Source organism: Cyphellophora attinorum, assembly GCF_001299255.1.
Source record: "Cyphellophora attinorum strain CBS 131958 chromosome Unknown Contig9, whole genome shotgun sequence".
Lineage (NCBI taxonomy): Eukaryota > Fungi > Ascomycota > Eurotiomycetes > Chaetothyriales > Cyphellophoraceae > Cyphellophora > Cyphellophora attinorum.
The window spans coordinates 559,471-575,792 of NW_017253237.1; the positions used below are offsets into that span (position 1 = coordinate 559,471).

At 53.0% G+C, this 16,322-nt stretch overlaps 5 protein-coding genes across 5 annotated transcripts; 4 read left to right on the forward strand and 1 right to left on the reverse strand.

The window, feature by feature from the left end:
- Nucleotides 1-1,364: 1,364 nt before the first annotated feature.
- Nucleotides 1,365-3,236, forward strand: AB675_9230 (5-aminolevulinate synthase, mitochondrial; the record flags this gene model as incomplete). The annotated part of the gene is made up of 2 exons (XM_018149745.1): nt 1,365-1,686; nt 1,738-3,236. 2 exons carry the CDS (start codon nt 1,365-1,367, stop codon nt 3,234-3,236), a joined length of 1,821 nt encoding a protein of 606 aa, XP_018001449.1.
- A 3,324-nt stretch (nt 3,237-6,560) lies between these two features.
- On the forward strand, nt 6,561-9,040 carry AB675_9231 (G1/S-specific cyclin pas1; the record flags this gene model as incomplete). Its single annotated transcript, XM_018149746.1, has 3 exons — nt 6,561-7,055; nt 7,100-7,157; nt 7,212-9,040. 3 exons carry the CDS (start codon nt 6,561-6,563, stop codon nt 9,038-9,040), a joined length of 2,382 nt encoding a protein of 793 aa, XP_018001683.1.
- A 683-nt stretch (nt 9,041-9,723) lies between these two features.
- On the forward strand, nt 9,724-10,677 carry AB675_9232 (uncharacterized protein; the record flags this gene model as incomplete). Its single annotated transcript, XM_018149747.1, has 1 exon — nt 9,724-10,677. The coding sequence occupies one exon, from the start codon at nt 9,724-9,726 to the stop codon at nt 10,675-10,677; it is 954 nt and encodes a 317-aa protein (XP_018001564.1).
- A 160-nt stretch (nt 10,678-10,837) lies between these two features.
- AB675_9233 (Pre-rRNA-processing protein ipi1) lies at nt 10,838-11,839 on the reverse strand (the record flags this gene model as incomplete). Its single annotated transcript, XM_018149748.1, has 1 exon — nt 10,838-11,839. One exon carries the CDS (start codon nt 11,837-11,839, stop codon nt 10,838-10,840), a length of 1,002 nt encoding a protein of 333 aa, XP_018001421.1.
- Nucleotides 11,840-12,196: 357 nt separating this feature from the next.
- On the forward strand, nt 12,197-12,794 carry AB675_9234 (uncharacterized protein; the record flags this gene model as incomplete). The annotated part of the gene is made up of 2 exons (XM_018149749.1): nt 12,197-12,214; nt 12,270-12,794. 2 exons carry the CDS (start codon nt 12,197-12,199, stop codon nt 12,792-12,794), a joined length of 543 nt encoding a protein of 180 aa, XP_018001432.1.
- Nucleotides 12,795-16,322: the final 3,528 nt, after the last annotated feature.

Consider the following 16,322-nt stretch of genomic DNA (forward strand, 5'->3'; position numbering starts at 1 on the left):
GCTGTCTGGTGGACACACAGCATCGACGGCTCTGAACAACTCCATACGCCTTCAAAATCACTTCCGACCCAATGATACACTCGATTCCAGCGTGATCGAGCGCTTCGGAACTCTCAGCCTTGCCAAAGATGAATCGCAATAGTCCTCAAAGAACCACCTCTTTCTGCTGAGAGCCGCGCAGGGCGTCGAAATGGACGACGTCCGAGATTCGAAAACGAGCGAGAGTTCCGCTCGTAGGCGAAGATCGAAAGCTGCGACCATAAATTCGATGCGATGCGCGCTGGGGACGCGTTGGCGGAGATCCTTCGAACCAAACAATTTCCTTCTCTTATACCAGAGGTCTCGGATAGATACGTTGCCTTGGATCTCTGTTCGCTTCTGTCACTCATGTCGTACAGCGGAGGTCTGGTCAATTCTGGTATCTGGTAGTCCACAATTGCGGACGCAGCTACCCGGTTCGATCAGTCCTGGCTCGCCGCATGTCTGAGATGTAGCCGTGTGAAGTGTGGGTTTCGTCACTGGAAGCGCAATCCAATCTATGCAATACCGTCAATCATGAATGTCTCCTACCACTTGGAAGCTGCATCACTGACCTTCGACCTCTGTGATGGAGGAACGAAGGCCGTTGGCCACGTTGCGCATTATTTGGTGGTCGCCCATGACATGCAGGGCTGAGAGGCCCTGGCACGGGGCCAGAACCGGATTGGTGCCCTGCCGAGCCTGCCCTGTGGAGAGTTCAGGAACATCATGATCGTTTGCCGGGACTCGAGCTCAAAGTCTTTGCAACGTCTTCTGCCACATCAACATACAAGACCTCGTGGCGTCGCTTCATTGATTCCTCGTCGGCGTTGGTTTCGTCACTGACCTGCAGAGAGTCGCGGAAAGCTGCTAGTGAGGATACGCATCAGCAAGAGGGACTGATTTGGCCAATCGCGTTGAGAGTTTTGTCATCTGAAAACAATGCAGTCATGCTGGGGGGCGAGGCCTTCCCCACACACAGTCTTTTCCGAGGGACGAAGTGGTGGAAAATAGAGTCCTCTTCACCTTCGTGGAGCAGGCTCGAGATGCAGTCTCGCAGGCTCAGACAATCCTGGACGCATTCACATCAGCAGCCACATGTGTACTTTATAGACAGTTGCACCACAACAAGAAGAACAAAGGATAGATGGTGATGATCGGGCTGAAGCAATGACCAAGACTATGGAATTCGAATGTGCCGGAGCGGATGCGGGCACAGAGTTCAAGCGAGTCAAACTCACCTCAGATCGATTATTTCCGTATAAGCAGCAAGAGTTGTACTAGGTTCTCTGTCTTCCTGTAACATCCTCACCACCTCGTTGTACTCAATTTCCGCTACTGTGATCATGGAGGCTCTCCTCCGCCAGTCCAAGGGAATGTGCCCCTTCCTCAAGCACACTCCCACCGCCACCCTGCGAACCCTATCGACCTCGACCCGCCAGTCCCCAGGTGGCGGAACGATCACGAACTTGAACTTCATCGCTCGACGATGCCCGGTCATGAACAAGGCTCTTGCCGTGCAAAGTGCCAAAATCTCTGCTCGCAGCTATGCCAAAGTCGCCCCAGGCACTTCCGGTGTCGTGAAGAAACTTCTGAACAAGAAGCTACACACTACAGCGGAAAAGAAAGCCAGTGTTGACCCTCATGTTATTCGTGGCGCCCCGACTGGTGAGTAGCACGTTTCCCAGAGCCGACGTGCGGCCATCTGACGATATGCAGCTCCTCCACCGGTCGCTAGACACCATGCAGTCGCTGGACCAGATACTCATATCAGACCCAAGCCTGCTGCTCCTTCTGCTCCTCGCTTCAACTACGAGCGCTTCTACGAGACTGAGCTGGACAAGAAGCACAAGGACAAGTCCTACCGTTACTTCAACAACATCAATCGACTAGCTCAGGAGTTTCCTCGTGCTCATATGGCGACACCAGAGGAACGGGTGACTGTTTGGTGCTCAAACGACTACCTCGGCATGGGCCGCAACAAGCATGTTCTCAATTCCATGCACAGGACTTTGGACAAGTATGGCGCCGGCGCTGGCGGTACACGCAACATCAGCGGCCACAATCAGCACGCTATGGGATTGGAGAAGACGCTGGCCGATTTGCACGGCAAGGACGGAGCGTTGGTCTTCAGCTCCTGCTACGTTGCGAACGATGCGACACTCGCAACACTCGGCTCCAAGATGCCAGACTGTGTCATACTCAGCGACAGCATGAACCACGCTTCTATGATTCAGGGAATCCGCCACTCGGGCGCCAAGAAACTGGTATTCAAGCACAACGATCTGGTAGACCTGGAGAACAAGTTGAAGTCGCTGCCTCCTGACCAGCCTAAGATCATTGCCTTTGAGTCAGTGTACTCGATGTGCGGATCTGTGGCGCCAATCGAACAGATCTGTGACCTGGCAGATAAGTACGGCGCGATCACGTTCCTCGATGAAGTCCATGCCGTCGGCATGTATGGGCCGAATGGTGCTGGTGTCGCCGAGCACCTTGACTACGATGTGTGGGCCAACCCAACACGTACCCGAGAATCACAGAAGGGCAGCGTCATGGACCGAGTCGACATCATCACGGGTACGCTAGGCAAAGCGTACGGTTGTGTCGGTGGCTACATCGCTGGCAGTGCTGCTATGGTCGATACTGTCCGATCACTTGCACCAGGTTTCATTTTCACGACTTCGCTTCCGCCAGCGACCATGGCAGGCGCGAAGGCAGCTATCGAGTACCAGTCTGACTACCAGGGCGATCGCAGGCTCCAACAGGTCCACACTCGTGAATTGAAGGATGATTTGACAGCACGCGGTATACCGGTCATCCCAAATCCGAGTCATATTGTGCCACTCCTGGTTGGCGATGCCGAAACTGCAAAGATGGCTTCGGACATGCTGCTGAATGATTATGGTATTTATGTTCAAAGCATCAATTACCCCACTGTACCACACGGTGAGGAGAGGCTGCGAATCACTCCCACACCTGGTCACACCAGTGAGCTTCGTGCTGAGCTAGTTGAAGCCCTGGAGGGCGTATGGAATCGTCTGAGCATTAAGCGCGTTCAGGATTGGGAGGCACAAGGTGGCTTCGTGGGAGTGGGAGTCAAGGATGCTGATCCTGTCGCGCCGCTCTGGACGGATGGTCAGCTCGGCGATATCGAAGCTCGTTTGAGTGATGCTACCGCCGAGGAGCAGCCTATGATGGCCGCAGCTGCAGCAGCATGAGCGCGCTACCGTGTGAGCGTGGTGGACGGGATGCACGTTTCCTCGAACACGCTTCGAGATGTCGTCTTCCCTATGCGATGGAGCGGAAAAGAGAGTGAGCATTGCTTGTTTTTGTCTTCGCGTTGACCTTGTCACAGGACCGCGAAAGTCGACTTGACAGTCATCTACCATGAAAAGCTAGCGATACATATTCTGCATAGCATCAACTACCAGTTGAACAAGCGCTAGCGGGTCGAGCGATCTGTGTTCTCAGAAGAATAAGCCCTGAATGGCCATCTCAGGTGATTGATTGCAACTTCGTCCGTTTTGATCCATATCAGCCAGGTTTACTGATCTCTTGGTCTCTAACGTCGGTTTGGTCTCTTGCTCCATCCAGAGCATGGTACGCAAGTCTGATGGGTTTCATGGTCCAGCGTACCAATCTCTCGTCTACGTTCATCTACATTAACCGCAAGCCGCCCTATCGGAATGTTGGGTACCAATCGACGATGCAGACTGCTGCCGCCCTCAAGATGGATTTCAAAGCATTGTCGCGGGTTCGGCACGACGCAGGCGCCGGAAACCCGTGGCGGTTGCTGCCACCATGGATCTTGGGCCCGCTAACCTTTTGCCTACTGTAGAAATGCATGTCACACTGAGCAGACTATGGTACAGTGCCATCAGCAGTGCTTGGAAGGCCGCCAGACCTGTAGTACTCGACACACCTAATGCTTAGAATATTAGGCGTCTGTGCCAACGAACCAAGGCTTACCGTGTACACAGCGCCCTTCTGGTGCGCATTCGACCTTGAGAGTATGCCACGACTATTCAGGCCTCTTGTGAGGCGGGATGACAAACTAATAGTATGAAGCCGCGTACTCGACGGTAAGTCCTTCGTAGGGCGAATTGTGCAAGGTGCACAAAAGTCGGCGCGACCAAACTCGGCACGACATCCGCTGCCACAATGGCTACGGTGTAGTGAAGGGCAGATATGCGTCACAATCGCCACTGAGGCCGAGATCGGTTATTGATCGGCTTCATCTGGGCGAAGCGAGAAGCGCAGCAAATTTGGTTTAGGGGACCTTTGGCCTGAGGCGTAGTAGGCGGTTTTCTGCCACTTCGCGTTGCGGCACTGCTGCCTGCAGCCTGTTGGTGACTGTGACGGGTTTCCGGGTGGTACTGTAATAGCCCAGCCTCCGCTTCTGCCTCATGTGACAGCACTATGGGGCTGTCGGAAAGCAGCTTCTACTGATTTGAGGCAAGTAGAACGAGTTGATAGTATTCATGTAGCATTGCGACAAAGGACAGGCGTGAGGCACCAATTTCTGGTCGCCAGAATCTGCCTGCTGTCTAGACGCCGACAAAAGCATACAGTGCGAGCGCGACGAGCCGGATCGATTGCGACAGGTGCCATGTCACAGACTCTGTCGCGAACAGGCAACCTTGAACGTCCGTTGCTCTTTCGGACGACTCTGGAAATGACCAAACATGTTCGGAGGTGTGAGGCGAATCAGACTCGCGATGATTCACCACGTCCAGCGGGACTTTTACGAAACCCAGTGGATATGATTGGTGCCTCAAGATGCCTGCCACTGCCTGATGCTGAGAAGATGTGTGTTGGCGATAGTCTTACCTAAGGCAAGCATTACTTTTGATCCTGCACCACTCAAGGCAGCATTAAGTGCTGTTACTCGATCGCCGATACTGCGCGAGAGACGCGGACAAGTTACTGATCATCGAACTATGTCCTGCTCGCAATTATGAAGATGACTAGTAATGTATTGAATGAATAACAGGATCACGGTACGGATAGAGCAGAGCAGAATGCACCTGTCCGGGGCCACATCCGACTGTCAGTGAACTTGGGCGGCCGCGGCCGGGTAACATCATCTCCAAACATCCACCACATCTGCGACTGTCATCAGCATGAAAATGGTGACATTCAATGCCTGTTAAGGAGGCTGGAAGAGCCAGGCACACCAGAAGCGCCTTATGGCAAAAATTGAGTCGTAAGATTCGTGCGTGAATGCGTAGAGGACTTTTTGAGTCATCCGATAGCAAAAAAGAAATCATGGCGGGTACGCAGAAGGTTGGGCGGCAGGACAAGGAGGAAGATGCAGATGGTGCCGTGGGACTCAATTCTCGTGTTGTGGCGAAGATGAGAAAGCCGGCCGGAAGCAAGCGCTGAATGGGTGCTGTGTTTGCCTCTGGGCCCCCCTCTCTCCAAGGGTCCCGGCACCTGGCTGAGTCTTGGTCTTGGATGTGAGTCTTTGCCTGGGCCAGAGTGGCGCTGTCGCCTGTGGCCCTATTATGACCCGACCTCCATCGCTGTCGCCATCCGGCTCTCCTCCTCTTCCAAGTACCACAAAGATGAACAGCCTTACATATCGGAGCAGTCACTGCTCGTGTACGACTCCTGTCATCTGAATGGACTTCTCTGCATCCGCACCAAACTCCGGTCTTCTGTTGTTCCTCGGGTGAGTGCCAGTATCCTCGGAGTTGAGCCAATTGTCACAGTCAGAACAATGCCTGATGCGACAACGACAATAGGCTCATCACGTCTTGATCACAGTCACTAATAGTTGCGTGATCAGTACCTCTTAACTGTCTCCTCGAGAGTCATTGTACTCTATTGCCACACGAACCATCAACTCGAGCCTTCCAACTCGCAACCTAGCGCAGCTGGACCTTTCTGCCTTCACTGACAGGATCAATTCGACTTCGCTGGCTTGAGTGTCACCTATTCCATCATCCGACTAATTCACATACCTCAGAAGGCTTCCTTTGTTTGCCCAAGGCATCGTGACTCAGCGCAATCACTACCAGAGTCATACTACAATTGCAACAACTTCTGGACTTTCAGTACCATTCTACTACTCAACCTCTCTCTCCACTCCGATCTTCGAACACGCATACAGATATACTACCGCCATGAGTCTGTGGAAGGCCGGTCAAATATCAGAAAGTCTGCCCGTCGTTGCGCGCCCGCCACCCGAGTCCACTATCGAGTCAACTCTCTCGCAGGACAAGCCAACACATAAACGTGATACACCCCTATCGGCTACGACTGGGCTCTGAAGTCCTTCGCGGTTTGAGAAGTCTGCGCATTCTCACGTTTGTTGTGCTTTGGCGATCATCTTTGATCGTCAGTCTCGTTGGACTTCTGTGGCGGGCCGCAGCAACGAGCGGGCAGCGCAATTGCCTTTACATCGTTGTTAGACGGCGCGACCTCAACAGAGCTGGACCACGCAGCATCTGACCCTTCTACAATCCGAATAACACCGCATAATTCCTCCACACTCGCCGTCTACAAGGAAACTATTCTAGTCTGGACCTCATTTTAGAATGGGCTTCGATCATCTTGAAACAAGTGACCAGGCCTTGAATGGACCTACTTTCTCGCAGCCCACATCTATCCCGGCCTCCTTCTACGGAAGTAGCATCAGTCAGTTCTCCGGCCTCACAAGATATGCTTCCGTTCGAGACAGCGACTTGCAGAGCGTTGCATCTTCCGACGATACTGCGAGCGTGGCCGAGTCGGTCTTCTCCGACAACCAAGATGCCCAGTCGATAGTTTCTTCTCAGTCCAGTTACAGCTCGGCTGGGTCGGACTCGTCTGAGGAGGGTAGCGATGGTGAGAATACATCCATTACTGGTCGAGCAAACTTTGTCAAGCCAATTTCCAACAATCACACTGATCAGCGAGAGGAGCTGTTGTCTGGTCTATCATCAGAGACGCTTCCGTTTCGCACACTACCACCGCCCAAGAAGCACGAAGCTTCTCAGAGCTCAACCCTCCAGCAAGCAAATAATGTGCCTCCGGTCTCTCAAGCTACGAACGTTGCCCCAGGAGAAGGTCAGGCGCTGAAGCCAATGTTGCACAGCCTCCACGACTCAAGAGAGATACCGACTCGTCCGACTGCTTTGTCGGTCAATTAATCTGTAAGTCACGTCCTGAGTTCGACAGCAGCGGTGCTGTTCTAACACATTGGTCAGCATTCGCAACAAGACTCATAACGGCTATCTGGCCTAAGTCAGGCTGTCCGCCGCTGATGTCAAGTTCGTTCAATGGAGCTGGAGTACTTCCTTTGGAAGTGTTCATCCACGAAACTCTGCGTCGCTCAAAGACCAGCTTTTCAACATTACAGGTGGCGCTCTGGTATCTGGTGATGCTTCAATCCCAAATGCCTGCTGAAGGCCAGAATGGAACATCTGATTGTCGTGCCATGGACTGTGGCCGCCGCATGTTCCTTGCAGCCCTTATGCTTGCTTCCAAATATCTACAAGATCGCAACTACTCTACCAGAGCCTGGAGCAAAATATCTGGACTGCGTATGTGTGAGATTAACGAGAATGAGATGCATTATCTCAAAGCGATCAATTACAGTCTTCACATGAAGAAAGATGTCTTCGACAATTGGCATCGTCTGGTTCTTAGCCTCAGCAAGCTATCTCGGGCAAAGCCAGGCTGTCCTATATCTGGCTGGCGCACGTCCGGGTCCGGCCATTCAAATGCACTCGCAGCTATGGTTTCTGAGGATTCTCAGCCTGGACTAGAACTGTTCACTTGCCAATGGTGGCAAGATGTGCTGAAGCAGCTCAATCCGCAAATCTGTCAGGATGCCGCTAGTACCGAGGGCTTCCTCCACAAGGTTCTCCCGCAGAGCATCATCAACGATCCGCGCATGGACTTGTCGTCTACCGTTGGAACAACTGGATTTACAGCAGACTCGCCCTTCAGTGACGCTTCTCCGGTGAAAGGCTTCCAATCAGCAAGCTCGACTCCAATCGAGTATACTCAGAGCCCAGCCGAGGCGTCGACAGCATTGCCTCTGCAACCACATTTGCGCAACCTTCCTACCCCCGTTTCGACGCCCAGGCCAAACGATGGTTATCACCCCTGGCTGTTAAAATCTGACCCGAGCGCACCAAGCCTGCGATGCTCTGCATCTGTTGATGCTTTCCGTAATGTCCGCAAGCAATGCCTCGCCAACGCCAATCTCGACAAATGTCCGCCACCGCGACCACAATCATACCATTGCGCCGGCGCTCGACCAGCTGTGTCGAGCCATTTCAATCCTTTCCCACTGCCGTCACCTGCAACCTCATTATCCAGTGGAAGGTCGCGTTCATCATCCATCTCATCAACATCATCATGGTCACCGAGTTCGGCGATCATGCCTGGTGTTGATCAACTGCTACCGTACAGAACGCAGGAACCGTCGCCACTCACCCGAGTGGTATCGATGCCAGAATCGAGACATCCCGCCAAGTTCAATGGTGAGCATCCTTTACGTCGCAAACCGCAATGCTCGGACATTGCTAGCGCAAGATCACACGCGGCAGCCCATGCTCGGAGTCAAGTCCACAAAGCGTCGCACAGCTCGGCTGTAGCTGCCGACGTCAATCCTCAGAACAAGAATGTGGACGATCAGATCGCCGAAGCGCTCGTGCAGATGGCTCGTGAACGTCAGGCGGCAGCCTCGCGGGCTAGAGCATCTTGTCTCGAGACAAGAGGCCACAAGCGCACCATATCCACGTGCAATGAGCGTAATGCCGAGAACACGAAACCTGTACAACAGGAACTCGCCGCTGCAGGAAGTACATTGAGCGAATCTCGCATATCAACACCAACGTCTCTTGCGGACTTGCACAAAGGTTGGCAGTTTCCCGCGAAGTCGTGGGCCACGCCAAAGAAGCCTATGTGCGGACCATTCGATCACAAACGAACGGCACTCTACTGTGATTCCAAAGACACTGTCAACGAGTCTGCCGCATCAAAATACGCAGCACTGTATCTGCGAGACACAACTGTCTTCGCATAGCAGCATCTGCATCCGCCACCACACTATCGACCATCATATCAACCTCCACCATACTGTGAGCTAGACGAGGAGGAAGCCGTCCTTTACTTGATACCCCATCCTGCATCAGCAGCCTCGACCTTCGGTGCTGCCACCTCGTCTAGCTGTTGCACATTCTACCAAACCTCGATCCACAAACGGGATCTGTCGATCATCATAAAATTCTCTTTGATGCTCAGAAATAGGTACCACATGTCTAGCATGTGGCTAATAGCATCAGCCTTTCAAATTCACTGCTACATTGATCTTGTTACCTCTCGCCCGTGTCGCGTAGTTTCTGAGTGAATATCTCGTCGTCGCCTGCTCCGGAATTGACAAAGTGTTGGATGATCCTACGGGCCATGCCCAGGCTGCCGAAGAGAACGGTTCGGCTTTCAGTCGGGAGAAGTCGGCAGACGCCCGAGTTATCTTATCGATCTGATCGGCTTCCCCTCACACAGCTCTTGACGGGCGTCAGACATCGCTTCGTTGGATGAGCGTCTGGTTGCGTGCACCGCGAGTAGAAAGGCCTTCTAAGCGCTCGTCCTCGTGCAAAGAGCATCGCTACCTCACAGCGAGCCCCGTCTGTGCCATCCCATCAAATACAGTCCTCCAGCCTATCCTACATAGTGCCGCAGCCGCAGCTGTAGCATCCTCCGCAGCCAATGCTGCCACATACGCTCGTCTACTATATCCTGTCCCTCACCACCGTAGCCTACGCGCACCCACCGCCAGCCTCATACCACCCCGACACACGACACAGAGCAGATGTGCAAAATTCCATCCCAGGATCACATGCCGACCCACACTCATCATCACTGCAACCACCACGGCAGATCCGCACCCCAACCCGCTACGAATCAACTCTGCTAGCCCGCCGTCTGCTCGCGCTTTCCTCGACGGGCTATCTCTCCACCAGCTTTCCCTCCGCACAGAACCTCAGCGCCGACCCTGCGTATCGGTGGACTCCGAGCGAGGTCGCGGGTGCGGCGATTGGGTTGCCGGAATATTTCGCTGCCTGCAATGGGGGAAGCGAGAGTGAAGAAGATGGTGGAGATCCAGTGATGATCCGCCTGAGGATAAGCACGACGGGGAAGAATTCGCGGAATGGTGGGAATGTTAGTTTGGGCGTTGATTGGTGGAGTCAGGAGCATCTGCGAGAGCGGCGGGGGAGTCAAAGCTTCGATGCGATGGGCTGGATTGACAGAAGTCCGTCAAGTCTGCCTCGGATGGCTCTACTAGGGTACCTGGAAGTGCTGGATGATGAGGAGGTGGAGAAGCAGAAGGTCGTGCAGTGTTTCGAGAGGAGGCATGCGGATGCGAAGCACTGGCGGCCTGGCAGTGAGAGGGGGGCGCACACGGGGGAGTGGGTTAGACTGAGGGTCAAGGCGGTGTATTGGGTTGGAGGTTTTGGTGGGAGGGCGTGGATCGGGTGGTTGGACGTTGAGGGGGAGTGGGATCGGGTGAAGAGGGAGGGGTGGGAGAACGTGAGGCTGCCAGGGGAGGAAGGATGGGAGAAGATGCCTTGGTTCGAGGGCGGGCAGGAAGCATGGATGGAGACTGTTGGGGTGGAGGCCTCCATGGGGCAGGATGTAGATATGATGCGGTACGAGTCATGAGCTTTGAAGACATGAGTCTTGATCATGGCGTTTAGTGGCATTGCACACCGAGAATCCACTCAGGGAGGACTCTGTGTTGTGTAGCGCTCCAGGACTTTTGATAGCGGTCCAGATGCACGTCCAATTTCTTCTCATGGCATTGTACACATTGAAAATCCACTCAGGGAGGACTTTGTGTTGTGTATCGCTCCAGGACCTTCGAAAGCAGTCCAGATGCACGTCCAATTTCTCCTCCTTCTTTTCTACATGGTGCGACGCCTGTCTCGATCTGGTATCGAAAGTGCTCGTCGTAGACCCGCAGTCGATCTTCGCGATCCTCGAGCATCTCTGTCTTCTCATCCCGGATCGTTCCATATAAGTTCAGGTAGTCGTAAGCATTGGATTTAGTAGAAATCCTGTGATGGTCCAGGTCCCAGTAAGGGAAGTTTGCCGCAGCTCTATTTTCCTCGTCTTTTGTTCGTTTGTCGGCAAGACCGGCCTCAAGAAATTCCGACAGCGCAACGATAATTCTTGCTGTTGTCTTCGGTTCTCCCATGGCCGGCTTGGACATTGTCCACTTTTTGATCTCTGAGCTTCGCCACGCTAACATGATCATGAAGCACTCAAGCGTCGAGTACCAGCCGCCAGGACCACTTACTAGCTCTTCCGGCACAGTTGCGATGAGCAGGGATAAGATATCCAGCCCCGAAGCTCGAACGTCCTTTGACATGGAGGTCATGCCAGCCCGAACGTGAGGCAATAGACGTGGTACATGATCCTGTAAGTCCGAGGCAGACAGCGAGTGAAGCAGTTTCACGACCTGCAAGCGCACGGCGTTATTGGAATCCAAAATGCAAGGGCATAGTTTTTCGATCAGGGCGGCCCCTGTGACGGGCAAATTCGAATCCTTTCTCGACTTCGCACTGGAGATATAAGTGGTGAGAAACGCTAATGCCTCCCTCCGCTGGCTCTCGGATTTGGATGATACCAGAGAAAGGTGATGCTGGAATTGGTTGATTGTGGACGGCGCATCGACATTGAGCTGCTGATTGAGAACGATAGCTTTGGCTCGAAATTTCGTATCGGTATGGTTGGCGGCTTTTGGCCTGTCCTTGCCGACCTTCAGCTTGGGCTTCTGAAAGTCCTTCTTCTTCTCCCTTTTCTTCTTAGCGCTCGAGCCCATGATGACGACGGCAGAGAACCCTGCATTGCCCCAGAAATTGTTCCCTGGAGGACTGTGTATGTAGAAGTTGGAGTTGGACGAATATCAAAAATATTGGTTCAGCTTTTGACAGAGGCCGCCCGACATAGTTTAGTGCCTTGGCAATGGTGACGCGATTTGGATGCAGGGTTCCGCTTCCGCTTCCTCGGAGATGTTTCAAAAATGAGGCTCTGTTTACGTTTCGCGTTCTATGATTCTACGAACCCTCCCCGCGTTGCCTTAACGGCGCCTTTTGAACATTAGGTAACAGAATCCTCACCTATACAACCTTTTTCTGACTACATCTTCCAGCATTTGCGATAGCTGGCCCCAAGCAGGATGCCATCGGCTGGGACGGTGCGCAGCTCATGCCTTCTTCCCATCCTGCACCAAGCTAATGGGAGCGCATCAGGACTCGACCATCGACGGACTCCTCCGCAGTCTGAACGACCGGCCGAATGTGGACGCCACGCTGATTCTTTCGCGCAAAGATGGATCGATCATCAAGTCTGCAGGATTCGCGGTCGCACAACAGCGACAGAGAGCTCTGACATCCGGCCCCGAGCCTCCTAGCGATCAGACCAAAACGCAGGAAGATGGTGGTAGCGAAGAGCAGGTGAAAGCTACACCCGCGGAAGAGCTGGCCGTCTCTGTGTTTCAGTTCATGACAGCTGCTGGTTCTCTCGGTTCGACTCTGGCTGCAGTCTCCGCTGGACAAGGCCGTGGAAATGGGTCGTTTCAGCAAGAGCGCGGCTCAAACAAATCACAACCCGGAGACGATGAGCCGCCTGATGCGAATACGGAGTCTGCGGACGCACAAGTTCAACTGCTGCGACTTAGAATAAAACACAAAGAAATCATCATCTTCCCTGACCCTCAGTACATCTGCTGTGTTGTTCAGCGAGTTGGCAAACAGGCTGCGACAGAGAGCCGTTGACATGGCGAACAAAGACTGGTTCTGTGGCGGAAGGTAAACGCCATGTGCTCCGAAGAGGACCCCAAGGCAGTCATCGATCGCGCCATAGAAGTCAACAATTACAAGCGCACGCTCAAGATACGCACCTAGGAGAAAGGTATGGGTGTCAGACCATGTTAAGAACGTCTGGGAAATGGGGCTCCCGACCCCAATCACAACATAATCAGAAGGACCTATTCCACTTCCGTCTGGCAGAACCAAAATGTTGGCTCCCGGCACAGATAAAAGAATTTGTACCGAATCAACACGTCTCGACAGCAGCCGGAGATCAACGTTCGGTGATGGTGTGGACATCGAAGCAAAGATATCTGCACCATGCGAGATAAGCCTATCTAGCACGATCCGATCCTCTTATCGATCTCTGGGGAAGCTATAAAGCGACATTTCCTGCTTTGCCATGTCTTAGTCCTGGTCGCAAGTATGGCCACGCCAGATTCTACACCACGCAGATATTCCAGACTCTGATGCAAGGCAGACCGCATCATTCCGAAGGCTGATGCGTCGACAGTCCTCGACTTGCCTCTTACGCGTACTCGTCACCTGCCGCCACTGTGGCTAGTCGCCCGTCTAGATCGCGATGAAGACCTCACGATCGCGTACAGTTGAAGTTGTGGCCGTTGTCATTGATGATCAGCTCTGCGCCTGAAGAATCGACTATCCCCAAATCTTACAACATGGCCTACTTCGTACGGGCCGATGCAGAGGTCTTTGCTCACACCATTCTGGCTGAATCGGCAGTTGCAGGATTGAATTTGTCAAAAAGAACGAATCTGAGCGACATCTCGCCTCGCGGTCGAGGGCAGCGCACGGACCTTGCAGCACTAGCGTGGGGTTACATTTCAAGTGAACCACGATCAAGTCGCTCTTGCTCCGATTTTGCCATCGGTACTATTCCGACTTGTTGCCAGAGTGATTTGCATCTGCTTTGAGCATTCACGCTGTTGGGCAGCGCGCTGTATCATCGCATGCTGACATCGCGTGTAGAAGACCTCACGAACTGACAAGCAGCACAGACATAGGCCGAGCACAACTTGTCCAGACTCCCGACGGACGACGAGTGGGAAAGTACCTACTGTAGGTATACCGTAAAAGTCGCTTATTTCCAAATTCCAAACGACCAGGGTGCATGTGCATGGTGCCTCTTGCTTGGCTTCCCAAGTTCGAGGTGTTCTGTGAGCCACCAAATTTATTCGGAAAAGGATTTTCACGCAAACATGCGCCGTAGTTTCATCCTTCAAAGACTGCTACGACTAGATCATTCTTCATATGCACATGGTCTGTTGCGTTCCACATGGAAGAAATTGTCCTAAGACCTCGGGACGAAACCCGAGTCTGGCCGAACTGAGCATGATGCAGAGGTTGAACGTGAACCAATGCCCTCCCTAGCGAAGAAATTGATCCAGGAGATCCTTGAATGCCCCACGACAGGCTGTTCCATCATCGTAAGAGCCATAGTGGTGGAATATCAATCCGAGCTACGTTTGGCGACGACCGCAAGCGATCAAGACATGATGTACACAGTGCTACATAGTAGACAACACTGGCGCTGTTTCATACACCGCCGACTTACTTCCCATGTGGTTGAGAAACCATGGCAAAAGGTCTAGATCTATGTACCAACCATGTGGCGGTCATTATTTGCAAAGCATGTGCTCAATTCCCATGTACACGTCTCTACAGAGCGAAATTGTGGAACATCGCAAGTGATGGTGAGAATATGACAACGTCGGAAACTCCATCTGCCATTGCTATTTGGAGTCTGGGCTTGAGCTGGGTAATAGGTATGTCTAATAATTGCGCAAGGACGGAGCATTCGAGTTTCTCCAGAGACCTATCCAGCCATAGCCATGAAACTCGGCTGAATGGTCTGAGGAGTCCTTCGCCACGAGATCACCACGCTAGTGCAGTGTCGTGTGGGCCAGGACGATCTGGTGGGTCGATGAGCCAACTTCGCATGACTCGACAGGATCATGATGCGCCGACGTTGAGAGCGGCCTAGGTCACGCCGAATGCCGGGCAACCTCCGTGCATCACGATTCTAATATTAATGCTTTCACTGATGCACATCGCTCAACGAGGTCGTATGGACGACAGCATTCAACCTCTGCAAGTGCAAAGAGAGCTCGTAAGAGTGACAAGCAAGGTGTTCGGGAGTCGTTCCAATTGAACGCCTACAGTAACCTTACTACTCCGCTGTTTCCCCAGAGCGAGCAAAGGCCTTAAACAAGGCCCGTAGGGGCATTGCTCGGACCAAGTTGTCGGCATGAACCAACGGCATTATTGACCACGTCTCACCTCAGTACTTTGGTACCTGAATCAATGACCGATTCACTGGGGTATCAGCTGTATAACATTGACTTGTGTATGCGCATTCGAGTCACCTCGCTCCTAGTCAGCACCTAGAGATGGACAAGTCTGAGTCCGATGCTATGGCATCTCGAGCACAGGTAGTCGGAATTGCCGATCATTATTTGGCTACTCAGAGTTTCTGTGTTCACGGAGCCTTGCCGCGTGTGCATGCTGAGAAGAACCAATACGGCAAGCTGGGGTATGTCAACAGCATGGTAGGTGCAGACAGTCAATGCGCACACGGAACTCACCTACAAAGGACTTCACTCGGGATTCTTGAAGACAGTCGTGCGCAACGTCAGACCGTCGAGCAAAGACAATTGAAGACATCGTCACTGCTGAGAATGGCCCCTACAATACCCCCACGTCAAAAGGTAAGCGGGCTGTCCTGCAGCAAGCCTAGCAGGGGTGCCATAAGCCTCTCTGAAAGTGCCACCGAAAGTGGTCCCATAGGCCCAAACCGCCGAGCGTCTTCAGAAAGTGACAGGGATCTTGACGTCTACAATCCCGTCTCGAACTTCGAGAGCTCGAGTAATCTCACGCGACAAGCTGTGTTCACCAAGGGAGCGAAAGAGCTTGCGCCGTGCATACTGTACCTAGGTAGTTGCAGATCGGTGATCCCGGCGCATCCTCCAAGGTTTCTCCAGGTGGCAGAGTTCCGTTATTGATCAGATCTCAGGACGACAGGTAGATCAATGAATAAGTTGTCGTGCCCCTCCATTTCTCGAATTTTGTCTCTCGGGAATAGTCTGCCAGGCTGCCAAACAGGTAGCAACACTGGCATTGAAGACAGGTGGAACGGTTCCACGCCCGACGCCCGTAGGTCCGGCAGAAGCTCGTTGGAAGTAGCCCATTTCTACTAAAAGAAATGGGGTTCCACCTGAATGTGGCACCTTTCTCGGGTGGTCGAGTCTCGAAAGAAGCCATGCGTGAAATACCGACATGAACTGAAAGAAGCGCCTGCGAGCGAAGCCCACCCGTGGCAAACACGTAGGTTTAGCTACCAAAATATCGCATGTTATTCATGCTGTCGCCAACAGAGCAGCAGAAATCCTTAATTTGGATTGAAGGCGAAGATCAAGCGCACTGCAGTCTTGGTAGACGTACTCACTGCATATTGACGTTGTGAGGTATGGCGGC